The 17,580-nt window shown below is 41.3% G+C and overlaps 1 protein-coding gene across 1 annotated transcript; it reads left to right on the top strand.

Moving 5' to 3' along the window:
* The first annotated feature begins 6,839 nt into the window (after positions 1–6,839).
* LOC103209041 (butyrophilin-like protein 10) lies at positions 6,840–15,217 on the top strand. Its single transcript, XM_007954809.1, has 5 exons — positions 6,840–6,933; positions 7,109–7,462; positions 8,086–8,367; positions 9,166–9,375; positions 14,535–15,217. The coding sequence occupies exons 1-5, from the start codon at positions 6,840–6,842 to the stop codon at positions 15,215–15,217; spliced, it is 1,623 nt and encodes a 540-aa protein (XP_007953000.1).
* Positions 15,218–17,580: the final 2,363 nt, after the last annotated feature.

Genomic DNA, 17,580 nt, shown 5'->3' with positions numbered 1-17,580 from the left:
GAGGGCAGTGAGTTTGTGTTTTTTTGTTTTGTTTAAACCATCATTTCTATTTAGTTCCAAAATATTTTCATCACTCCGAAAGGAAATCCCGTACCCTTTAACAGTCATTCTCCATTCTCCATATTCCCCTCCCCCAGCCCCTGGCAACCATTAGTCTGCATTCTGACTATGGATTTACCTATTCTGGATATTTGCTATAAATGAAATTATACAATATGTGACCTTCAGTGTCTGCCTTCCCCATATTCTCCTTGCCTTTGAATTTCAATGGAATTTATCCCTATTCTCAAGGAGCTCTTGTGGTGTAGGGGATAAGTCATTAGCTGCTAACCAGAAGGTCAGTGGTTCAACTCACCAGCCACTCTGTGGAAGGGAGATGGGGTCATCTACTTCCGTAAAGATTTACATCCTCAGAAACCCAATGGGGGTCGCTATGAGTTGGAATCCACTTAATGGCAATGAGTTTGGTGTTTTGTTTTGTTTTGTTTTTCTTTAATATTCCTGTTTTCAGAAGGAGCCCTGGTTGCAAAGTGGTTAAGCACTTGGCTGCTAACTGAAAGGTTGGCAGGCAAATCCACCCAGCCTCTATGTGGAAGAAAAGAATGGACAATCTGCTCCCGTAAAGATTACAGTCTATGAAACCCTAAAGGGAAGTTCTACTCTATCATGTGGGGTCTCTATGACTTGAAAAATTGACACCATGGCACCTAATAATAGCAATATTCTTATCTCAGAGTCTCTGGGTGGTGCAAGTTTGAGTTCAGCTCGACGGCAAACAACAACAACAGTAACTGAAAGACTGGTGGTTTGAATTCATCTCATGGCACCATGGAAGAAAGATCTGAGATCTATTTCCCTAAGATCAGAGCCATTGAAAACCCTATGGAGTGCATTCTACTCTGATACACATGAGGTCACCAAGAGTTGGACTTGACCCAATGGCAACAGACTTTTTTGGGTTTATCCCTATCTCAGTTTAAACCTCCAGACTGAAGAGAATCAAAGGTGGACATGTCTCCCATGTGTCTTTCCTAGCTCTTGCTATTCTAGATAAAACATCCTGGATCACGCATTAACTGAAAAAATCACATTGTTAGATAACCCACCTATTGACTTGGAGGCCTGCACTTTTTTCAGGATGGCTTCTAGTTCATAGTTAATTTTGATCCACTTCTCTGAACACTCATAGCATGTTATTCTTACAGAAGTATCACATCATGCTTTTTATTGCAGACCACTCTGCTAATTGTATCTAGGTATTTTCTATTCAATCATAAAAGCCTAAGACTTTACTGACTAAAATGTATATCTCAGTTGAGTTTCAGGTGATGTAATTATCTGGTTAAAGCAATTCACAATAATATAAACAAATACCAGGCATAATCCCTATATATTTACAGTTGAAAGGAAGAATAGTTGCTTACCAAAAAGAAACTCTACCTGAGGAAGACTATGGGAGAGAATTTGGGTTTTGAGTTTGATATTATTAACCCCTGCACAAGAATTCCCCGATTCTACCATTACATGCTTCTCAAAACCAAATACTAGAATGAGAAGGGGACCTTCTTTCCTCCCATTTCTCACAGAGGAATATATTTTGAACCCATCTACATCTAATAAGCTAATAAGAGGTCTCACACCCCCTTCTTGCTAAGGAGCCTGCCCTGCCTGTGCATTACTGCTACCTGGTTGGGCACAGTGACTTTCCCTCCACACTGGAGCATTAACCCTACCACCACCAGCAACTCACCATCACCATCTCCCAACATTTGCTCCACCTGTACCTTTTGCTACTTATACCTTTCATGTGTATTATATCTTATTCCTCCATAACCACCAGCACAGAGAGGGCAAATTGTAGTCCTTAATACATATCTACACCACTCGTCTGTCAGTTCGTCTACTGTGGTGGCTTGCATGTTGCTGTGAAACTGGAAGCTATGCCAGTATTTCAGATACCTGCAGGGTCACCCATGGTAGACAGGGATCAGCAGAGCTTCCAGACTAAGACAGACTTGAAAGAAAGAAGGGACCATCTACTTCTCAAAGAATTGGCCAGTGAAAATCTTATGAAAAGCAGTGAAACCCTGTCTAATCTATTACTGGAAAACTTGGTGAATAGACCTGAAAGATTGTCTGATATAGTGCTAGAAGATAAGCCCCTCAGGTTGGAAGGCATTCAAAATAGAACTGGGGAAGAGCTGCTTCCTCAAAGTAAAGTCAACCTTAATGATGTGGATGGAGTAAAGCTTTCAGGGACTCCATTTGCTGATGTGGCATGACTCAAAATGGGAAGAAATAGCTCCAAAAATCCATCAATAATCAGAACATGGAATGTACAAAGTATGAATCGAGGAAAATTGGAAGTTATCAAACATGAAATGAAACACATAAAGATTGATATCCTAGCCATTAGTGAGCTGAAATAGACTGGTTATGGCCATTTTGAATGAGATGACCATATGATCTACTATGCCAGGGATGGCAAATTGAAGACGACTGGCATGGCATTCATCATCACAAAGAATATTTCAAGATCTATCCTGAAATACAATGCTGTTAGTGATAGGATAATATCTATATGCCTACAAGGAAAACCAGTCAATACTACTATTATTCGAATTTATGCATCAACTACCAAAGCCAAAGACAAGGAAATTGAAGATTTTACCAATTTCTGTAGTCTGAAATTGACCAAACATGCAAAGATGTGTTGATTATCACTGGTGATTGGAATGCAGAAGTTGGAAACAAAGAAGAACCATCAGTAATCAGAAAATATGGCCTTGGTGATAGAAATTATGTTGAAGATTAAATGATAGAATTTTGCAAGACCAATGACGTATTCATTGCAAATACCTTTTTTCAACAACATAAATGGTGGCTATACACATGAACTTCACCAGATGGAATACACAGAAATCAGATCGACTACATCTGTGGAAAGAGGCTATGGAGAACCTCAACATCTTCAGTCAAAATAAGTCCAGAAGCTGACTGTGGAACAGACCATCAATTGCTCATATGCAAGTTCAAGTTGAAGCTGAAGCAATTAAAACAAATCCATGAGAGCAAGAATATGACTTGATTATGTACCACCTGAATTTAGAGACCATCTGAAGAATAGATTTGATGCATTGAACACCAATGACCAAAAACCAGATGAATTGTGGGATGACATCAAGAACATATTATATGAAGAAAGCAAACGGTCATTAAAAAGACTGGAAAGGAAGAAAAGGCCAAAATGAATGTCAGAATAGACTGTGAAACTTGCTCTCAAATGAAGAGTAACTAAAGAAAATGGAAGAAATGACAAGATAAAAGAGCTGAACAGAAGATTTCAAATAGCAGATGCAGAAGACAAAGTCAATTATTATAATGAAATGTGCAAAGACCTAGAGTTAGAAAGCCAAAAGGGAGGAACACGCTCAGCATTTCTCAAGCTGAAAGACCTGAAGAAAAAATTAAAACCTCGAGTTGCAATATTGAAAGATCCTATGGGCAAAATATTACATGATGCAGGAAACATCAAAAGAAGATGGAAGGAATATACAGAGTCACTGTACAAAAGAGAATTGGTCGATGTTCATCATTTCAGGAGGGGGCATATAATCAAGAACCAATGGTATTGAAGGAAGAAGTTGAAGCTGCACTGAAGGAATTGGTGAAGAGCAAGACTCCAGGAATTGACAGAATACCCATTCAGATGTTTCCACAAATGAATGCAGCACTGGAGGCACTTACTCGTCTACACCAAGAAATTTGGAAGACAGCTCCCTGGCCAACCAACTGGAAGAGATCTATATTTGTACCCATTCCAAAGAAAGGTGATCCTACAGAATGTGGAAATTATCAAATAATATCATTAATATCACACACAAGTAAAATTTTACTGAAGATAATTCAAAAATGGTTGCAGTAGTACATTGACAGGCAACTTCCAGAAATGCAAGGTGGATTCAGAAGAAAACATGGAACATAGTATATCATTGCTTCTGTTAGATGGATCTTGGCTGAAAGCAAAGAATACAAGAAAGATATTTACTTGTGTTTATTGACTGTACAAAAGCATTCAAGTGTAGATCATAACAAATTATGGATAACATTGAGAAGAATAGGAAGTCCAGAACACTTAATTGTGCTCCTGAGGAAACATAGATCAGAAGGCTGTTGTTCAAACAGAACAAAGTGATACTGTGTGGTTTAAAATCAGGAAGGGAGTGCAACAGGGTTGTATCTTTTCACCATACTTATTCAATCTGTATGCTGAGCAAATAATCCGAGAAGCTGGACTATATGAAGAAAAGCATGGCGTCAGGATTGGAGGAGACTCAATAACAACCTGCGTTATGCAGATGACACGACCTCACTTGCTGAAAGTGAAGATGATTTGAAGCATTTACTGATGGAGATTAAAGTCTGCTGTATAGACTACATAGCAACATAAAGAAAACAAAAATTCTCACAACTGGACCAATAAGCAGCATTACAATAAATGTATAAAAGTTTGAAGTTGTCAAAGATTTCATATTGCTTATTTCCACAATCAACACCAGTGGAAACAGCTGTCAAGAAATCAAATGGGCAAATTTGTTGCAAAAGACCGTTTTAAAGTACTGAAGAGCAAAGATGTATCTTTGAAGGCTAAGGTATGCCTGACCCAAGCCATGGTGTTTTCAATTGCCTCATATGCATGTGAAAGCTGGACAATGAATAAGGAAGACCAAAGAAGACTGAAGAAGAGTTGATGCTTTTGAGTTGTGATGTTGGTGAAGAACACTGAAAGTACCGTGGACTTCCAGAAGAACTAATAAATCTGTCCTAGAAGAAATGCAGCCAGAATGCTCCTTGGAAGTGAGAATAGTCAGACTTTGTCTCACCTACTTTGGTCATGGGAAGCAACCATTCTGTGGAGAAGGATATTACGCTTGGTATAGTGCAGGGTCAGCAAGAAAGGGGAAGACCCTCAATGAGATGGATTAACACAGTGCCTGCAACAATGGACTCAAATGTATCAAGAATTGTGAGGCTGGTGCAGGACTGGGCAGTGTTTTGTTCTTTTGTGCATATGGTTACTATGATTCTGAGCTGACTCCACGGCACCTGATAACAACAACAACAATACATATCTGCTGAATCAAATAACATCCAACCTCCAAGAAGTACATACAGCACTTCTCTATACCTCTTTTCCCACCAAACCCCTTTCAAGAAAATATCTACATTTTGAATTGATAATAAGAAAGAATGGGAGGGGGTATGCTGGAGTGAACTATCTTCCTCAGATGCAAGGATTTAAGGAGAATCCTCTAAGCCTGGTCCATGTGTGGCTTCCACTCATCAGGTTGTGTGCACCAAGCCTAGGACCACATGGCCAGAGGGGACATGTAAGGGAGGGAAAAGGAGGGTCACTTCTACTACCCACAAGGGTCTGAACTTCTGACAGGTGTCTCCTTAAAAATGCTAGAATTAGGCCAATTTCAACATAATAATGAAAAACTTTCCCAAGGGACTGAAAGTCATTGATAACCAAGAAACTTTATCTGAATTCTCCAGCTTCTGCCTTTGGCCTGGATCCTAACATTTATGATATGTGTTTCCTCCTTGGGACTCCTGTTGGTGGCCCCTGTGCTTACTCTGATAGCTATCCTTCCAAAGGACACATCATTTGGTGTCCATCCATTCACTTATCTCCTGCTGTCAGGGTCTTTCTTCTCAACCCTCAAAATGTTCAATACTGTTGACACCCTCAGGAAACCCTTATTTTTTTCCCTTTGCAACTGCCGTGAAGGCACGGTTGGTTACTTTCACAAAAAGTCCAGGAAGATTCTATAGCAACTGGGGGACTTGGCTTTTTATGTCAGATTTCTAAGCTTCCCTGGAGACTGTGTGGGTCTCTTGAATTATGTCCCATCTGGAGTTTGCAGGGAATTAAGTTGATTCCCTCAAAGTCATCGATAATTCCCTGGAAAGTGTGCATCCGGATCCAGGCTGGGTGAGTATTCTGTATTTTAAGGGTATTCATCTGTGTCTCTGCTTCTCCACATACAACTCATCCTCAGGTGCCAGGGAGACCCTGGAGCTTTCCTAGAAGACGAGAACTGAATAGTCTTGTCTGAATAGGATGAAAATATTTACAAATATTATTTTTTCGTGTAAATGCTACCTTGTAAACTTGTGCTAGATTGTAAATCACCTTACTGCCTATTGCTGTAGAGTTGATTCCAACTCATACCTTAGCCCAGTAGAAATGCTTCAGAGCATTTGCCCTGTAAACAGAGTTTACAATCTATAATATAACTTACAGAGTGACTTGGAATGATCATCCTTGCAAGGAACTCTGGGGGAGCCAATATACTTCTGTCATCCCAGTCACACGAGTCCAGTTGCAGACAACAAGAAATAGAGGGTTTGAAGGGGATCGGTATATGTATTTCTGATCTTGAAGTTGCTTAATCATAGTTTGAGATTTCTGCATCAGCATTTTCATGTTTTGCTACAGTAAAAGGCTGTAGATGAGATAATAACTCTTACATGAGTAGTAAGAAAATGAAACACTTTCACACCAACGATGTCTTTATGGAACTTTATGGACAGGTTCCTTTGACTTATGTTATAAGAGAAACATCTGTGTAGCAAAAGGGTTGGGAAGGTCATGGTCTCTCTGTTTCTAGGACAAATAACTTGTTAGATACTGCGAATGAAAGACATGGTTAAAAACAGCCTTTCTCTTCAAAGGTAATTTTTCCTTTGCTCCTGTTAATCTTCTGGTGGTGGCCTTTCTCCCATCAATGAGGATGTATACTGGCCTGTGTGGATGTCTGTCCTTGGCACTGATGGCAAAGCCACATTTTCAAGATGCTTCTCTGCCTAGCGGTTTCATCATCCTTGTCTTCTTGCAACTGCTGTCCATGCCCACACCTGGCAACGGTAGGAAAGCATTCCCTCCCCAACACTAGGAGGATGTAAAGAAGAGACATGCCAATAGAAAATTTCAGGATTCAAGGAATACTTAAATCCTCAAAAATGAATGTGGGCATGGGTAGGAGAACTCCATCTTCTCACAAGTGGCCTAACCCAGTCCTCTTACATCTGCCTTTTTAAGGAAAAGCCGATTTTGACATCATAGTACCTGATGACCCTATTCTGGCCATAGTGGGGAAAGACACGGAGTTACCATGCCAGCTGTCCCTCAATATCAGTGCCGAGGACATGGAGTTGAGATGGTACAGGAACCAATCCTCCCCAGCCGTGTATTTGTATAAGAACGGGACGGAAGTGTATGAAGAGCAGATGGTGGAGTATCGCGGAAGAACTACATTTATGAGAGACCACATCACCCAGGGCAAAGCTGCAGTGAGGATACACAATGTCACTGTGTTTGATAATGGGACATATCACTGCCATTTCAAAGATGACAGAGCTCATACGAAAGCCACACTGTGGCTGAACGTGGCAGGTAAGGGACTTGCTTATTCAGTTATCTTGTTTCCATGGTAATCAAAGTGTAATTTTCTCTGAAAAAATTTCAGTCCCAATTCTATGTACACAATTCCCTTAAGGCTTTAGAACTTTTCGAAACATACACTTCCAAGCAAATACTATCTTTTTTTTAAGTGCAGTGTTTCCTGGGAAATGTAGTTCTTAGTGCATGGTTACGTTTTCTAACTTTTTTCTTCCCTTCATTAACCAAACCCTACTGCCATCGAGTCACTATAATAAGAGAGAGGTGAGGGAGAGAGGTAAGGAGAGAGAGACAGTGAGAAAGAGAGAGAGTATTTAAGGGAGATGAGGAGAAGTTTTCCTTAGTTCTTTGTGCTTTGAAATCAGATAAACTTTTGTCCCAATCTTGCTTCCCACAATTACTAATTTTGTGACATAGGGAATTTATTTAATCTAAACCTTTTCCTAAATCTTTTTTGTTTTGTTTTATCTGTGAAATGAGAATAATATATTTGTGAGGTATATATTAAGCAGAGTAATACGTGAAATATTCCTGGCACCCATCAAATTCTCAAGATTTTTTTTTTAAATGGAAGCCACAATAGTTGGAAAGATTAAAGTCTGTATTTCTTTCTTTAGGACTGGGCTCACAGCCCGTAATCATATGGAGAGATGACAAGGATGACAGTATGCAGGTAGAGTGCACCTCGACTGGCTGGTGCCCTCAGCCCCAGGTGGAGTGGAAAGATTTCAGGGGGAATATAATACCCTCTGTGACCAATCTGTCTGTGTCAGCTACAAGCGGGCTCTTTTCTGTGGTATCCAGCGTGGTGGTCAAGGACAGGGCTATGAAGGGCCTCTCTTGTTCCATTACCAACCCCCTCCTCCTTCAGAAGAAGGTAACTGAGAGTCACCAACCAGGTTAGTATTTTATTAAATTCTTTCCTTCATTTTAAAAACCTGGAGGAAGGTAATCATGGCCCTGGACATCAGGATCTTCTGAGAGAGCTGCAACACTGTGTATATAGCAAGAGAGACAAGAGGCACAGGTCTTTGTTCATACCCTTTCCCACAGAGACTTGACTCAGGAGGTCCTGGAAAGATGCAGAGTTTGGATGCTTATGACTAAGGTGAATTGGGGTGCCAGGAAAGCCTCCAAGAGAGCAGTGCTTTCTCAGCAAACAAGAAAGTTTCATCCCAATATTAACTTTTTTAAAATTTTTTATTTTAAAATAATTTCAAGCTTACAGAAATTTTGCCAAAAATTATGCAAACTTTACCCAGATTCACCAATTTTTACCATTTTGCCACATTTATTTCTGATTTCTTTCTACTCTCTATCTCCTATGGATCTATCCCACAGTCCCTGGGTAGCACAAACTGTTCAGCACTCGAATACTAACTGAAAGGTTGCGAAATCAAACTCACGCACATGCTCCTCAGAAGACAGTACTAACAATCTGTTTCCAAAAGGTCACAGCCTTGAAAATCGTATGAAGCAGTCTATTCTGCACACATGGGTTCACATGGAGTTGGAATCAACTCCGTGGCAACTAACAATAACATGCATCTATCTATACCTGTGTATACAAATGCATAAGTTTTTTTTTTTTCTGAATCATTTCAGAGTGGTTTGTAAACATTATGTCCATTATGCATTAATCTTTTTGTCTCTCTTAAATATTCTTCACTCATGTGACTCCCTGGAATCCCCTTTAGCTTCTTTCTCTAAAAGGTTCTGGTCCATGGTGTGGAGAATAGTCCTGTCTCTGATCCTCACAGCACTGGGAATTGTGGCAGCTGTAGTCAGCTTTGTCTTGTGTAAACAGCAAAAGGAGAAAAACAGAAAACTGCTGGATGAAGTGAGAGAGAACAAAGAAAAGGAGAACCACCTGCAAGCCAGGATTGACACGGGCGAACTGATCAACGGTGGGCAGGGGAAACAAGACTGGGGAGGGGGATGGATTCGGACCCTGCCTCAATCACTCCATAGATCCTGATATGAAACCTTGTGGCAAGCCTTTCCTTTGTGTGTCCTTAAGTACAGTAGGAATTGAATGATGTTTGTAGGTCTGATTTCTGGAAATTACCAAATAATATCCAGTAAAAATCCTACATCTCTGAAAACTCCTTTGGTTATTCTCAACTAGTTCATCTTCTGTAGGCATGTAGAATTCTCTCTTGGAGTGAGATTGATCTGAGCTTGAACCCATTTCTAACGTGCACTGGTTGAGAGACCTGGGTTTGAACCCTGACTCTCATATATGCTGACTAGGGGATTGGAGGCAAGCTCCACAAAAAGTACAGTCTTGATTTCATTGTCTATCACTGAAGGTGATAACATAACCCTGGAAGTTGTTATAGTGATCAAATACAATAGTGTGCACAGTGCCTGATACAACATGAAGATTTATAGTTACTATTTTTATCATGGGAGCTCTGGTTGTGTAGTACCTAAGACATTCAATTGCTAACCAGAAGGTTGGCAGTTCAAACCCACCAGCCACTCCTCAGAAAGAAGACTGGGCAATCTGCTTCCATAGAGATACCGCCTCGGAAACCGAAGGATGGGTTGCTATGAGTTGGAAACAACTCAACGGCAGTGAGGTTTATTATTATTATTATTATTATTATTATTATTATTAATCATCATCAATATTAAAATTTTAATTTATTAATTCACTCAACTCACTTCATAAGCTGGGGACTTGGACATAGATTCCCAGCCTCTACTTTGAAATTAAAATTTCCTTGGCAGTTAGTTATAAAGACTATATTGTTACAAACAGGAATGTTGAAGGAAAAACTTGGGCCAACAGATTATATAGAAAGGTTTCCTTAGGAGTAAAACTACCTCTCTTGTTATTTCATTGAGCATTAAAGAACATATATTTATCTTTATTTTACAGAGACACTACAAGGAGAAGAATTCAGTAAGTTCTCTTTTAATTTAGTTTTTCAGAATATGAGCTTTTATTCAATTTTGATGACCTGAACTCTACAATATCACATCTCTCTATTTCTTTGCAGGCTGGAGGATGAGTAACCCCACATATGGTGAGGGTTATTTGTGGAACCTTGGAGCTTTTGGATCCCTGACCTAACCCCCAAGGGGCAAAGAGAAACCAGAAGCACAGAGGTGATTCCATTCAAGCAGGAATGAAAGAGTGGAGTACTTATTCTAGGGACCCTGAAATCAGAGCTGGTCTCAGGAAAAAAGAAAAGGACAAAAAAGCCCTTCCTTCAACTACATACAGGTCTTGGTTTCTCTCCCTCACACACTTGTTTCTGATGAAGTGTGCAAAGTCACAGAGTTACTCTAGTACCTTGTGAGAGAAGGATGGGCAAAGGCTGCCAGAAGGCAAATCCAGACTGTTTCTGGCTTTAATCTTCATCCTGTTACTCATTCCTGCATGGTTGTGTGTGTGTGCATGCATATACATATATGTGTGCATGTATGTGTGTGTTTCTGTATTCCCTTGCATTCCAGAGTACAGAAATGCTCTGCTATATGCCACAGCCACATTCTTGGGAAAACCAGACTTTAGCTGCCCTAGTTTTTTCTTTTTTATTTTCTGGGATCCTAGATGAAACAGTCATAGAGAGTCTGTAAAGGTGATAGTCCTGCATGTGAAAGATGCTGAAAGAGTAAGCTATCCTAAACCAGGGGGCTCAGGGGAGGCTTTTACCATGAAGAACAGAGAAATCAGTGACTCCCAGTCTCTAGACATGATCTCTTTAGGTAGGAAGCATGGAGTGTAAGTAGAAGAGTCTGACTGTGGAAAGGGAGAGCCAATGAGCAGGAAAGGCCTACCTGGCCAAGAATGAGGAGGGGACAAGTGAGAGGACTAAAGAAAGGCCAGGAAGACCTCATCTGGACACAGCTACTTATTGAAGAACCAAAAAGAAGAGAGGGAGAATTCATTCATTCATTCATTTAAAATAGTTATTGAGCGTTTTTTATGCTAGCAACTGGTATATTTTAATAAATAAAATGATTTCATCTTATTCTCATGGAGCATATAATCTATTTAGGGTACAAATGATAAACCAGTGTCAGTGTTTAATTAAAACTAGAATAAATCAGGGTAATAGTATAGGAATGAAATGGGTATAATAATGAAGTTTACCAGAAGAGCATTTGTTTAAGATCATCAGGGAAGCCACTGCTGTGAGATTATGGCATTAATGCTGAGAGATGAAGGATGCAGTAGCAAGCGGGATGCTCCATGGCAATAGGAAGAGCAGGTGCAGGGGACTGTGGTGAAGAACAGCTAGGGGTGCTGGGGAGCAGGAAGGAAGAAGAAGAAATGGGCAAGAGTAAGAGAAGTGCCACATGACACTGGAAAACCTAGTAGGTTCTGGATTATGCAAAACCTCGAAGGCCATGGTGAGAAGTTTGAGTTTTACTAAAAGAGCAATGGAAAACCAATGAGAGGTCTTAAATAAGGGAGAGAGATTATTGGATGAAGAGAATCGAACAGATATGAGATGTGTCTTAGAGTTAAAAGTAGCAACATAGGAGAGGCCGGGAAGAAGGAGGAATCGAAGATGATAATCAGGTGGATGAGTAAGTGCATAATGATAGTTAAATTTACTGAAAAGGGAAAGATGCCGGATAAAGTGAGAAAGGTTTAGGCAAGAGACCTGAAAGTTCTTTCTTTCTTTCTTTCTTTTTTTAACCTCTTAAAATTGAGAGGTGAGTCTCTAGGTGGTACAAAAAGTTGACACACTCAGCTACTAACTGAAAGGTTAGAGGTTTCAATTCACCCAGAGGCACCTCAGAAGAAAGGCCTGGCAATTGACTTCTGAAAAATCAGCCATGGAAGACCCGATGGATCGCAGTTCTACTCTGACACTCATGGGGTTGCTGTGAGTTGGAGGCAACTCAACAGTCAATGTTTTGAGACATCCAAATAAAGTATTGGATAGACAAGTCTATAAGATATCACAAAAACGGTGGGGGGAGGCATAGGAGAAGGAAAAAGGACAAGACCTAGTCCTGAAGAGCTCCAATATTTAAATGCCAGGCACAGCAGGGTGAGGAGAACACTAAAAAAATGGAGAAAGTAGGAGGAACATGAAATATTTTGTCAATGAAGTCAGGAGATAAAATATATTGAGGGAATGGTCAGTTGTGTTAGAAGCAGCTGAGAAATGAAGTTAAAGGAGAGCAGAACTATGACCCTTGAAACTGGCAAGAGAGGTATTGGTAAGTGGAGGAACAAGAGAGGAGATCCACAAGTGAAGACTACTGATAGAAAATTAAAGAGTTACTGGTTTTTAGGCAGAGCTGAAAATTGGAGAGTGGGGAATCAAGGAATTTTTTTTTTAATTTTTTTATTTGTATCTTAAGATATAATAGAGTATTGTGTTGCCTAGGGGATGAACCAGCATGAATAGAGATTAAGGATGCAAAGATAAAGGAAATGAGAAAAAGAGAAAAATTTTGTAAGGAGGTGCATATGGGGGAGAGTCTGGCGTAGTACAAAATGAAAAATTGGGGATCAGATGGGGCAGGAGGTTTGAGCTGTGTGGAGAGGGTATGGAATAGCAGTCTAATATCAAGGAAGGTGAGCTTTCTTTGTGATACAGCAGAATTTATCTAATTTTTGTTAGATCAGCTGAGGCTCATCCAGTTTTAGGGTTTTATAAGGGACACTGCTGACAATACTTGCTAGAGAGAGGTTATAGTGCTTCATAACCAAAGAATCTGTGAAGAGGAGAAGGGAAATTGTGACAGCAGAGAGATGAGGCAGCACCAACAATAGACTCAGGATATGATAACAGATGATGAAGAAATCAGGAAACTGAGAACAGGGTAATGAATAGTTCATCCACAGGAATACGTTATCAAAAATGCTATGAAGTGGGAGTAGACAGAAAGGCTAGGAGGCAGGCTAATCCTTCAGTGAGGTAAAGAGGGTCCCAGGAAGTCAGTTTATGGTCATAATGAAGGTGGAAAGAAGTGAGTTGGATCCACACACTCAGAGACTCAATAGGGAAAGGATTAGGATAAGGAAGAGGTAAAGAAATTGTCAGAAAGTAGCAAAAAGAATGGAAGGTTGAGAAGAAGAAAACAGTCTTTGCTGGAGCAAAGGAGTGCAGGATTTCACTTCAGAAAGGAAATATAGAGATATTTTAAGAGAGGGCTGGGTTTGATAGCAGTAGAGGACTAGGGGTTAATCACATCAAGCCACTGGATATGATAACAAATGACCAGGGACATTTCATTGGTGACTAAAGTAAAGAACAATATAAAGCATGAAAACTTTAGAACTGAGAATATTTCTGTGTGTAATTAGTTGTTGAAGAGGTGGCTTCCAGAACTGTTGGGCACTCAGGGTGGCCACCAGACAGGACATGGACTCACATGGGCCACAGGCCAGAAAACTCCACTGCTATGGCAAGATAGGTCAGTGAGTAGGCAGGGCAACAAGGAACGTTTGGAAAGGAAAAAGTATTTCTTACAAATGTTGTCTGTTTTGGAAAGTGTTTGCCTCAATATCTGCTGCTGTGATGATTCCTCTCAGTGTTTTCCAGATGTGGTAGGTCCCATAGCAGTGGAACAGCATGCTTCCTCTCCATTCTCTCTCTCTCCTTCTCTACCTCTGTCTCTGTCTTTTTTCTGTCATTTTCTCTGTCTCTCTCTGTCTTTTTCTGGTTTTTCTCTGTCTCTTTCTATCTCCCTATGTCTCCATTTCTGTTTTTCTCTCTCTCTCTTTCTCTCTCTCTCTCTGTCACTCTCACTTACACACACATACAGAGCACAGCACAGCACTAGGACAAGTCTGTGAAATAAAATATTGGGAGATGAGCCAGAACACAAAATGCACTTGATTTTCTGTTGAGATTCCTATGAAACTCCCCATGGTTCCCAGTCTTGTGTTGTCTTGCCCTTGCTTTGGGATGGATTGTACTGGCACAGAAAAATGGGACAGTTAAGGGGTTCCCAGAGATAGCTGTGGTTCTGTGCCTACCAGAAACGAAGAAGTAGAGAGATATGTGAGACAAACCCTAGGTTCACAAAACTTGAAGCAATTTGGGGGCTCTAAATCCAAAAGCTTAACCCTCTCCTTTCTCTACAGTAAGTCCATCTCTCGACCCAGACACTACAAGTTCTAAACTCCTCCTGTCTGAAGATCTGAAAAGTGTGAGCCGACTTTTCTTCAAGAAGGACCTGCCTGACAACCCTGAGAGATTCGACAAGGACCCTTGTGTTCTGGGCAAGGAGCAATTCACCTCAGGGAGGTACTACTGGGAAGTTGAGGTGGGAAACAGGAGAGCCTGGAACCTGGGTGTTTGCCTTGAGAATGTAGGTCGGAAGGGAAGAATTCCCAAGTCACCAAAGCATGGCTTGTGGGCTGTGGAGTTATACAAGAAGAAACTCTGGGCTCTCACCTTCCCAAGGACGCGCCTCCATCCTTCTGAGCCTCTGCATCGGGTGGGCATTTTCCTGGACTGTGAAGCTGGAAATATCTCTTTCTACAACGGGGTTGATGGATCCCGTATCTACATGTTTTCAGGAGTCTCTTTCTCGGGCTCCTTGCGACCTTTCTTCTGCCTCTGGGTACATGATCCTAGTCCCCTGACCATCTGTTCAGTGCCCAGAGAGACAGAGCAGGTTTCTGGCTCTCCACAGGCCTCTGAACTCCCCCAGGAGACCTCTGTGACTCCTGTCAGGGAGAGAGCAGCATCATTCTCAAGAGAAAGTGAACTTCCTTGGACAAGGTTCATGTTCTTGTCACCCCAGTCCAACTCAACTTTCTAGAAGGGACACTCTCTCTCCTAAATCCCACCTCAACCACTTATTAGTGTGACTTTGGACAAGCTAACAATCTTATCTTCATTTTTTTCCTCTGTAAATGATGACAGTAGTAAGTACACCATTGAGTTATTGTGTGACATGAACTTGAGAATGTATGTAAAACATTCAGTACAGTACCAGACACACAGTAGGAGTTCAATCATGCTAGCCTTTCTCCTCACAATCACCTTATCTGACCATCTTAGCTTCCTTACTTCCACTCTTTCTGGGATAGGTTGATGTCAGGCCATGTCAAGGTCAGGGCAAAGACCCCAGGACTCTAGGATTGCCCTCTAGCTCAGTTGTGGTCCAATTGGGACAGTATTTTGACAGAATATACTATAAATAGGAGCTCTGGTAGCATAGTGGCTAAGACACTTGCCTGCTAACCAGACGGCTGGTGGTTCAAACCCACCAGCCACTCCTCGGAAGGAAGGTTGGGCAATGCTACTTCCGTAGTGATACTGCCTCGGAAACCCAAGGAGGGGTCACTATGAGTCAGGTTTGACTTGACGGCACTTAACAACAACAACAACAATACTATAAATAATTGTTAACAAAGTATTGAAGAACTCAAAAGGCAAAAAGAGAACACTAAGGTGTTGTGGTGGTAGTAACTACCAGAAGTGGCTTCTAACCCTATGTCTGGGGAACAAAGAGTTGCTAAAGCTTAGAAGCTCTAAGGAGGGGGTCAGAGAGTCAAGAGGGGAGTTACTCAGTGGGCAGGCACTGGTGACTCTGAGAGACACTGCATGGCTGGATCGGCAGGTGCTGGTAGAATGTAAAATAGAATCAAATACTGTGAGACTGGTATGGCCCTGACAGGGAAGGGATCAAGCCTTTGCCCTGCAGCCTGTATGCTCCCTTTTATGGCCCATTGTCCGATCTAATGCGGAATGGCTGAAGAAACAGATAGTGGTTTTTTTGTTTTGTTTTGTTTTGTTTAATTTTTTATTTTAAGCGTTGGTTTTATTCAACATTACGTGTACATTTAGTTTGACTCCCCATTTGCCATGCCCAACCCTAACTCGGTCTCCTCCCCTCCTTGCCCAGTAACCCTCCCCCACCCTGTGCCCCTCATAGTTATGCACTCCTGTGTGTCCTGCATTTCCTCAGTCTGAATGTTGCCCCTCCGGTGCCCTGTGGTTGATTGCTCCAAGGGATGCATTTCCATAGAGTATGTGGTTGTGTCAGCCTGGGTTGAGTGGTCTGCATGTACATCTTGTTTATTATTGGGCTGAGAGCCAGCTCCTGGGATTGAGTTTTATTCCAGACCCAGAATGTATCCCAGGATCACTGTATTGGGGGTCTCACCAGATTCCATCCGACCATTAATTCTGGTCATTATTGAGTTTTTGGATTTTGTTCCACGTTTTCCCTCCCACTCTATCTAAGATCTCCAGATTTGATCCTTTCCTGAGTGGTTGGCATTGGTAGCTGGGCACCATCTAGTTCTTCTGGTCTCGAAGGCCATCGTGTCCTAGGGCTGATTGCTTCCAAATGCCCTTGTTTTTTTTGAAGAAGCAGATTGTGGTGTGAAAGCCCCAGCCCACACTAGCAACTGGAACAGAAAGGGTAGGAGGGTTAGTTTCCTGAAGCTGCCACATCAAATTATCACAAATGAGATGGTGAAAACAACAGAAATGTATTCTTTCATAGTCCTGGGGGCTTTTAATTCAAAAACAAGATGACAGCAGGGTTGGTTCCTGTTGGAAGCTCTGAAGGGGAATCCATTCTATGTCTTGTTCCCAGTTTCTGGCAGTAGCTCCAGACAACGCTTAGAGGTCCTTGGCTTTGTTTGCATCACTCCAGTCTATGCCTCCATCTTCCCATCACTTTCTCCTGTTCTCTCTCTATGTGTCATCTCCTTTTCTGTCTCTTATAAGGACCACTGCCATTGGATGCAGGATCCACGCAGAAAACCCATGATGGTCTTATATCAAGATCCTTACCTTAATAACATCTGTGATGACCTCTTTTCCAAATAAGGCTCCATTCACAGGTGTCAGGCTCTAAGACTTGGATATCATTTTGGCAGTCATATTTCAACTCACTGCAGTTGGTATGGTGATAAAGGACAACAACTGAGTGACTGACACACCTTTCTACATAGTAGTGCCTTCTGCTTCCTCAAAGTATACATATGAAATAAGGATCTGTTAATGTTTTGGGAAGACAAATATCTCACACAACTGTTGTTGTTGTTGTTAAGTACCATCGAGTCGTTTCCGACTCATAGCGACCCCATGCACAGCAGAACGAAACACTGCCCGATCCCGCGCCAGCCCCACAATCCATGCTATACTTGAGCCCATCATCGCAGCCAC

Source organism: Orycteropus afer, unplaced genomic scaffold (genome assembly GCF_000298275.1).
Source record: "Orycteropus afer afer isolate SDZICR_OR568_19922 unplaced genomic scaffold, OryAfe1.0 scaffold00474, whole genome shotgun sequence".
NCBI classification, from domain to species: Eukaryota; Metazoa; Chordata; class Mammalia; order Tubulidentata; family Orycteropodidae; genus Orycteropus; species Orycteropus afer.
The sequence above is the reverse complement of the archived record's forward strand: the minus strand, read 5'-3'. Positions and strand labels throughout refer to the sequence as shown.

Coding starts and splice junctions, on each gene's coding strand:
- LOC103209041 (XM_007954809.1), top strand. CDS start 6,840: ATGGCAAAGCCACATTTTCAAGATGCTTCTCTGCCTAGCGGTTTCATC. Junction 6,934..7,108: donor CATGCCCACACCTGGCAACG/GTAGGAAAGCAT, acceptor TGCCTTTTTAAG/GAAAAGCCGATTTTGACATC. Junction 7,463..8,085: donor ACTGTGGCTGAACGTGGCAG/GTAAGGGACTTG, acceptor TTCTTTCTTTAG/GACTGGGCTCACAGCCCGTA.